Raw genomic sequence first — 8,709 nt, forward strand, 5'->3', positions numbered from 1 at the left:
TACTGTCAGTTCTGCAATGAAGTATCGCCGAACGAGCCATCAAGTTCAAATTGCCACCTATCGCATACGTTCCTCAATCCTTCCGCCAACGCCCTCAATAATAGCTCGACAATCATCACAAACATCAGAAGCCCTATACCACTTCGGCTTCCCGACAACCGCATTACTCCACCTCACACCGCGCGCCCCAATCTCCTTCATATAACTCACGATATTGGCCTCCGCATGCGGCGCCCCCTCTCCCAGAGCCTTCATCTCCTTCGCATATTGAGGAGCCACATTGATCCCCCATTCCTTCAGCTTCGCCAACTGCTTTGCATTGAAGCCCGCCTCGAAACCGGAGTTGATACCGGCGACCAAGATCTGCTGGCCTTTCTTGCCCAGTGCTGAGGTTTTCCTTAGAGTCACCAGAGCGATTTCTATGGTTACTCCCTTTAGTTGCCCGAGCTTTTTGATCTCGTTGGCCATTGTGGTGAGACCGCGTTGTTCATCCGCGAGGAGAGTCGCGACCTCTGAGTTCATGTTGGGCGTCCGAAGGGGCCCAGTAGGGGTCTGGGGTTTTGGTGAACCGCGCGGTTTCGGTGTCTTTTGCGGTGGTTTGGATGGCGCTGGTTTACTCGGAGGTTCGGCTGGTTCAGCACGCGGAGGAGGTTTCTCCACAGGGTTGCTCGCGGGCTCGGACGGTTTGGAGGTAGTAGTAGTAGATTGCTTCGGGGGATCTGGGTCCCGCATGATGGCGTGGCTAAGGTTCCCAAAGCCAGCGGTGAAATTCCCAGCGCCTTGGACAAGCACGCCAGCGGACGCAACGTTGATGGGTATGCCTATCACCGCGCCTGCACCTGTGGCATCGAGTCCGAACCCCAGCACTTCGCCACCACCTCCGACGATCATTTGGAATCCTCCGGCTACCATTTCGGCTGCACCGTATCCCGCTTCGAAAAGTCGAGAAGGCTTGTTGAGTACCCCCGTTCCCTGTCCAACTGGGGAAATGAGAAACCCGCCTGGAATGAACGAAGATCCCGCTCCCATGGCAATGCCGCTCATGTATTGAAATGGTCCGGAGTCGCGAATCGTTTCCCAAATGCCCGGTTCATCGGCTCTGCCATCAGGGTCATGATAACGCACGGGATTGTTCCGGACGTAGGTGTACAAGTTTGTTGTTTCCCACACAGGATCGGAGCTCGTCCATCTTCCCAGCCACGGTGCGTAGTACCGCGCGCCGTGGTAATACAGTCCATTCTCTTCATCTCGCTCCTTGCCAGTGTAACCATACCGCTTTGGAGTCTCAGTCTTGCTGCGCACCGCCTGATACGACGTCCCGCCGAACGGATAATACTCTTCATACGAAATAATCTGGCCCTGGCCGTCCAGCTCCAAGCCCGCCGTGCCCAGGTGGTTGGAGAGTTGGTACCGAGTGAGCTGCTGCGGTACACGGGGTTCATCGCCTTGTGTGCGTGTCTCCACCAGGGCAATGCGCTGCTTGTCGTCCATGATGTGCAGTGTCTCGCGCTCCAGGGCGATTGTGCTTCCGTCGCCGCCGTATTTGCGATAAACCTCAAATCCCCCGACGTAGATGCGTTCCTTCAGGCGGGTGGCCGTTTGGCCGGCGGCGCCTTGCCGTTCGGTGACCTTACGCACACGCTGGCCGCTCGCGTCGTACACATACCACGTCGTTTCTGGCACGCCGCAGTTATCCTTGCCCTTGACAGATTGGCGGGCGGTTGCCCGGAGCTGGTCCTTGTGGTCCCACTGCATCAGAGATAGATGGGGCATAGCCGTCATGTTGCCGTGCATACCCGCAGTTCCATCGTAGCGATAAATTTCCATAGTCCCCTTGACGCTGGTGGAGGTCAGTCGGTTGCTAACTTTGTCTGCTTCAAGTTGGCTTCTTTCGTTGTGGCAATAGGTGCGCGTCCAACCCGGATGGGACGGGTCGCTGCCGCGATGCTTCATGGCCAGAATGTTGCCCACGGCATCGTAGGTATATTTCTCGATGTAAGTCCCCATCGCATCACCGTTGCCCGGGCTCTCGAGACGAGTGCGAAAGGAGTCGAACGCGCCGGACGCCGTAGGGGCGTTGGGCTTTCCATTGGTTTGTCCCAGGTGCTCGCGACCTGTTGCCGCGATCAGTTGGTAGATGGCGTCGTAGGTGAAATCCGTGCTTGGCTCCACACGTTGATTGCGGAAAAGGATAGTCTGCTGAGCGTTGTCGTGGATATGAGTGGTATTGCCGACCGGGTCGTAGGTGTATTGAAGGTCCTGCAATGTGTCTGAACGGCGTAACGTCCGAATATTGATGAGGCGGAAGGTGAGAGGATCGTAACTATAGGCGGTGCTTGTGCCGTTGCCATATTCAATCCGGGTGCGCTGGCCTTTGGCATCATGGTCGATACTTGTGACGAACGGCGTCCAAATCGGCTCTCCGTCCTTCTGTTCGCCACGCAGCTGCACCCAAACCTGCTCCAAGCGATTGCCTTCGTTGTATATATGGCGTATGACACTATTCTCAGGAGCAGTCACTTCTTTTGTACGACTGAGCGCATCGTAAGTGGTGCTGCCGATATAGAGCGGGTCTTCCAGAGGCACGTGAGTGGACCAATCCAGGGTGGTCGTATAATTCTGGGCAAGCTGTCGTTGACTGCGTAACAGGTTCCCTTTGAAATCGTAGTCATTATTGGTAACAATGCCCGCCTGATCGAAGACTTGAACCACCTGCTGGCGTTGGTTGTGGATTTCCGCTTCAGGTTGAGTTTCTCCATAGACAACACGTTCCACCAATAACTCTGGCCCATCCCCTTCCCGGAGGTACAAGTCCTTGGGACGGTGCAGCGGATCGTAAACATGTCGAAGCCGGTGGTGTCGGCTATTCCAGGCGAGAAGAGCGTTGCCTACTGCATTGACGACTGTCCAGCGCTCACCTGCCTCCATGCTCGTCTGACGGATACGGGTTCCGAGCATGTCGTAGTCGTACTGCACGATAACGCGACCTTTGGCGTCGACAACTTGGCGCTCGTTGCCTTCGATGTCGAGAAGCACGCGGGTTGTATACGATCCCGCTGCTCCGTTATCCGCGATGGTCAAGAACGTGCGGCCCAGCGTGTCAAAATGAGCAACAGTGGGTGTATCCGCATGAGAAGCAGCTTTGCTGGCGGCAGCCTCCTCGCGGGGGCCCCTTTGGCCATTCTTGCGTGCCTCATACCATGTCGGGAGGTAATCGGTCTCCAGCAGCCGCTGGAAGCAATGGCCCACGTCCACGTCAGTCCTTGGGTCTGTCCGTAAAACCGTGTCGTTGGCATCGTACGTCTTTTGGTGCCAGGGATCGTAGACCATCTTCTCCCAGGTATGATCTGGGTGCAGAGTTGCCACCAAGCGCTGCAATGGATCGTAGAGGAGAGTTGAGCTGGATCCAACGCGCCTATCGAATCGAAAGTCGTGGCTGTCATCGAAAAAAGGTTCGTACTGCTTTATGGGGCTTCCCTTGTTGTTGAAGATGGTCCATCCGCTTCCCACCCAGCGTTGACCACCTCCCTTGACACTATGATCTGCCTTGGCTTGGACCTTCTTTTGTATTTCACGTCCGTAGCCATCGGAGTAGGAGAACGCAACTTGGATTTTGAGCTCGTCCGATTCCAATAGGTCGCTGGCGTGTGTTTCACGGACAAGGGCCGCCGTGAATGAAGGTTGCGGTTGCTCCTCACTATCAGCTCCAAGCGAGAAACGATTCACATAGTAGATAATGCGCATCGTAGCGCTGCCCAGAAGTGCAGCTGCCGCCGAGCCTGTGGGATTGGTGAAGAATTGGTTAACCTCAGCCTGGCTTAAATCGGCACGGAAAGCAGTCAATGAATCTCCCAGATTCTCACTAGCCTTGCCCATGACTGCCGTGCCAACGAGCATTCCCAGCGCGTCATATGCCGCTTCCTTGCGGTTGCCATTAGGATCCGTGATGAGCTTTGGCTGCAACACGCGATAATCGTTGGCGGATTGGACCACATTGCCCAAAGCATCCGTGGTGCGGACCGGTAGCAGAAAATGTTCGTCGTAGTCCACTGTGAAGCAGCGGTTGAAAGCGTCAGTGAAGCGCCGAGGCGAGAAGAAATGCCTCCTGGCTTCCACCAACTCCTGATGAGAATCGCAATGGGCATCCGGATGCAGAAACATACGTCCTCCAGGTACCCACCAGTGGCTGTCGTTGTCCATATCAACGTAGCCAGCCTGGTTATTTCCCTGACCACCAAGGATGCTCGCCGGATTGGGCAGCAGGTTTTCGGTGGGCTGATGGCCGTGTTTGCGTTGGAATACATTGGAAATGAGCCCTGGTGTAAGGGCAAGCATATAGCGTTCACCTGGCAGTACCAGCGACTCAAGCTGGCCAATGGGTAGCAGACGAGTTAAATCGTTGCTGCGATAGAGCATCCTTGAGCGCTCGATGAGCCGCTTCTGCCTGAGCATTGGGTTGCTATCTTGTTCGTATGGAATCTCGTCCAATGTGCGAATCGGACCAAAGTTGTCCGCGTTAAAGGTCGCCAGGTTGAGGCGATCATCTTTGCAACCAGCCGTGAAGCCCGTGACTTGGTAGGTACGCACCTCGCATGATACTGGTGTATGATAGTCATCCGCCTCGTCCACTGCATTTGTGAAGTCGTTCTCTGTGTAGGTAATGATGAGCCGCTCCTGCCTCGCTCTGTCGTCTTCTTCTCCCAGAGTGCTGCGGCCTTGCTGTCGTCCGTAGCCGATGGCAACTGACTTCAGCACATTCCCATAGCGATTCACTTCTAGCGTCATCTGATGCTGCACTCGAGGATCCTGTGGATTGCGCTCATAGTGGTAACTGATGCTCTCACGAGGGTGGGTGAAGAAGATGGAGGAGGAGTTGCCATTCTGTGGCTGGACCGATTCAACGGTGTGATTAATTTCAGAGACACTGTATGGAATACAAGCATCATCACCTCCATCATTAGCGTATATCTCTTGCCGCAGTAGCGAGCCCTTGAGTGCTCGGTATGCTTCACGCGTCTCGTCCGCCGTGAGGACTGTATGCGGTAGCACTGTATCGTCGAGCAATGTCTTCAAAAACTCTTCAAATTGATCATCATTCAATCTCCCTGCACCGTAGTATTCCCGCGCCATCTTCTTGCTGATTGCATCGGTACCAACATGGGCACCGGTATGAAACCAGCTTTTGGTGTAAACAGGCGGGGTGTGCGAAGATTCGTCAACGTTGAGACTATTCGGGAAAGAAGAGTTTCCATTCAGGACGGCGAACTCTTCCGTGTCCCACTGTTCCACCATACCGAAACCACGAAATTCGCGTTCGACGCCGTCAAAATAACCGTGGTGGTAAGCGTATCGGGTAACGAAGAGGTTCTGGCTGATACGATCATGTAATTCGATGCGTTCAACGCAATGCACCGGGAAAGGCAAGGGCGTAATCCAGGGCTTACCATCCTGTTTGTCCTGCAGGTAGAACCGCGTTGAGGGAGCGTATATCACTCGAGTCTCTGCTCCCAGATTGTTAACCATCTTGACCAGCAAGTGCGGCTTTTGTCCATCCATGAGATCAAGATAGTACATGCGCCGGACGTCGGCCGGGAGAGGTGATGACCAGACAAGACACACGGTCCCAATTCCTAGAAGATCAATAGCTGTGACCGAAGACAAGTTGTCAATGTGGGGAAAGACTGTTATCCGCTCAGGCGGGGCCCAACCGTTGCCTGCCTGATTGCGATAGATATCAACACTGTCATGCTGAAGATAGATGATGTCAGTTGGGCCCGAACCATCGATATCCGCGAGACGAATTCGTTCTTGGCTGAACTTGTCGGGGCTGGTGAACCACGGGGAGTGATCCATGGTGACTTTGGCACCGAAGCGACCGTAGCCCAGGTTCGGCCAATAACATACCTTACCGTTGCGGATCTGTGCCAGGTCCATCAACCCGTCACCCGAAAAGTCAGCAAGATATATGGACTGGGTGCCATCGACAAAGAGTAGTCTCGCGCCTTTCTCTTCATCTGAGGGCTGGAAAACCCGTTCCGCGGGGCCAAAGCCCTCTTCCGCTAGCGACGGATACCAGGTGAACACTTCGTTTTCGGTAATCAGAATATCGGCGTGACCATCGCCGTTGAGGTCGACAAATCTGAGGTTGGGGTCCCGATGATTCGCGTTAGGCCAAGAGGCAAAGGGACGAAAAGCAGACCAACCGATGTCATTGATTCGTTCGTAGAAACCACGCGCCGGCCCTTCCATCTGGACAATGTCGATTTGGCCATTACCTTGCAAATCTATAAACTGTATCTGGCCTTCTGCAACTACGGGTTTCGCCGTTACGAGTTCGGACGGACTAAACCGGGCTGCTGCGCGCTCATCGCCATCTTCACAGACCAGATTATTGGCACTCAGGTTACGCTTGTAGAACCAGCCCTCAGCCTGTGCGGTGAAAATACCAGAGAGTCCTTCTCCATCCAGATCAAGCCACTCATACAGGGTATTATCCACACCGTACGGCACATTCTCCAGGTTCTCCGTATCAACATACTGAACTGGCAGGTTTGCAAGTCGATCAGGATCCGGAGCCTTGCTGTATTCGAGTTCCAAAGCAGGCATCGATTTTTTGAGGTACCCATCGTGGTGACGGACATACCCCGATTGAGTGACGCTGGTGATAAACGATGAGATGGCATCCTCGCTGTAAGCGAAGTCGGTCGAACGCACAAGGTAGTCTTTGGTCCCGAGTTCCTCTGGAAAGCAGTGGAACAGTAGAATTCGTCGGCACAGTCGATAAGTTCGAACTTCAAACCCCGCCCGATATGAGGAGAAAGGGTCAGCCCGGCAAGTCCATGAATTCTGATGATCTGGCTTTGGGTTGTCAAGGGCATGTTCGCCGTAATCGAAGACTACCTTGAACATCCAACTATCATCCGGAAGCAAAGTTGGATCGGTTACCTTCCAGCTGTCCTGGTCGCGGTTCGGTTTGCGATTACCATACTTTATTGTCTTTGGGTAGCGATTTGATGAGCGGCTTTGATCTGTGCGGTTGTGCTCACTTGGGCCAGCCAGTGGAACACCAACCGAATCTTCCTGCTTGTAATCGTATACCACTGTATTTCCTTTGCTATCATAGCTCTCACAAATCAACCAGGAAAAGACCCGATTCAGAGGGTCGGTCGGAGAGGAGATCCTGGAGCGAGCATCCTTGCCGTAGAGGGATGTAACGTTATCTGGAGTAATCAACCGCCAGTGGACATCGCTGTCGCTCCGACGGGTCCATCGCTCAATCCGGGCAAACATCCCCTCTATGCGTGGGCTGTAGCGGCGAACAGTGTAGCCAACGCGATCAACTTCATCAAACACAAGGCTGCCCAGCTCATCGCGAATACAATTGCCTTCCTTATCTTGCTTGTACCGTGGCACAAGGTCCTCGGATCCGGCTAGAATAAACACATCGCTCTCTTCGGCATCATGATACCGTGGAAGGCCTTGATCTGTTTTGCGGGTGATTGAGGGCAGCGACAGATTCCAACCAATTCCGAAGGGCCCGTTGCCTTCGCCAGAGTCGTATGAGAGTGATAGCTGCGGGCCGAAACCAGAGCGACCAGAGCTGGTTGCGATTGGCACTGACAGTTTGCCGGTGCCTGTGACAGGGTTCGCACCGAATTTCTCTCCAATGCCTCGAATCGCTCCACCGCCTTTAGGAATGGAGATTGATGGAGCCGAATGAGTTGAAGTTTTGGGAGTGGTCGCCGAGCCAGTCGGATCATGCTGACCATTTCCCGAGCCTCGATGTGTTTGACGCGTGCCGTATTCGCCATCGTTTGTAGAAGACATAATGTACCAGGGCTCCTATTTGAAAGCAGAAGAGATCAAACCGAATCGGGAACCGAGTTGACGATGCCAGCAAAGGAGAGAAGATGAAGATGTAGTCATCAGCTCAGAGGTTCCAATATGGTAGCGAACCTCACACAACCTTTGCGCGGGGAAGAGCAGCATGCGAGGGGCACGCTCAGGCGCTTCTTTCACGACCTGGACGCTGCCTAGCATTACTACCGCCACCTTCCACGTCCGGCCAGACGCTCAGCGGCCGCAGCAATATTGAAAACATTGTGACGACCTCCTCTTTCTTGGTCCTGCAAGCCTCGAAAATGCACCTTCCTAGTGGCGTATTCAGATACGGGCCAATTGAATACCGTAGGGGAAGGCGAGACGGGGTAATCTAGCCTGAGCGGAAAGCGCACAGTCGTATTTAGTCGGACCTGAACAGAGGCAGTACGGGTAACACAATGGCATACGGATCCGGAACCTCAGCTTTGGCTGGTGGTGGTTGTGTCTTGTAGTTGCATGCATATGTGCTGAGATCTATTCAAGAACTCTTGGCACATTTTCGACGGCTAGTTGCTCTAACCTTTACGTACTACTTACCTACATTTTTAATAATACTAATCTAGATAGTTATTTTAGAACTTTTATATATTTATTATTATAGCTAGGTAAGTAATATCTATAAGCGTCGATTAAAAGAGCAATAACGTGTTCCACGGGCGAGCGCCGCACCCCACCAACTTTGCCCACCTGTTCAAACGTGCAACACAACCTTTTTTTTTTTTTTTTTTGGATCAATAAGTGTATTGAGTTGTCAGATTTGATAGTATCTGAAGATGTCACGGTGACAGAAAGATTGATTGAAGATGGGTTGACTGATTGTATTCAGGT

At 53.3% G+C, this 8,709-nt stretch overlaps 1 protein-coding gene across 1 annotated transcript; it reads right to left on the reverse strand.

Moving 5' to 3' along the window:
• Window positions 1-52: 52 nt before the first annotated feature.
• EI97DRAFT_392455 (SpvB-domain-containing protein) lies at window positions 53-8,311 on the reverse strand. Its single transcript, XM_033796258.1, has one exon. It carries the CDS (start codon window positions 7,825-7,827, stop codon window positions 58-60), a length of 7,770 nt encoding a protein of 2,589 aa, XP_033657067.1. The 5' UTR covers window positions 7,828-8,311; the 3' UTR covers window positions 53-57.
• Between the last annotated feature and the right edge of the window lie 398 nt (window positions 8,312-8,709).

The sequence above is a fragment of the Westerdykella ornata genome (assembly GCF_010094085.1).
Source record: "Westerdykella ornata strain CBS 379.55 unplaced genomic scaffold EI97scaffold_3, whole genome shotgun sequence".
Lineage (NCBI taxonomy): Eukaryota > Fungi > Ascomycota > Dothideomycetes > Pleosporales > Sporormiaceae > Westerdykella > Westerdykella ornata.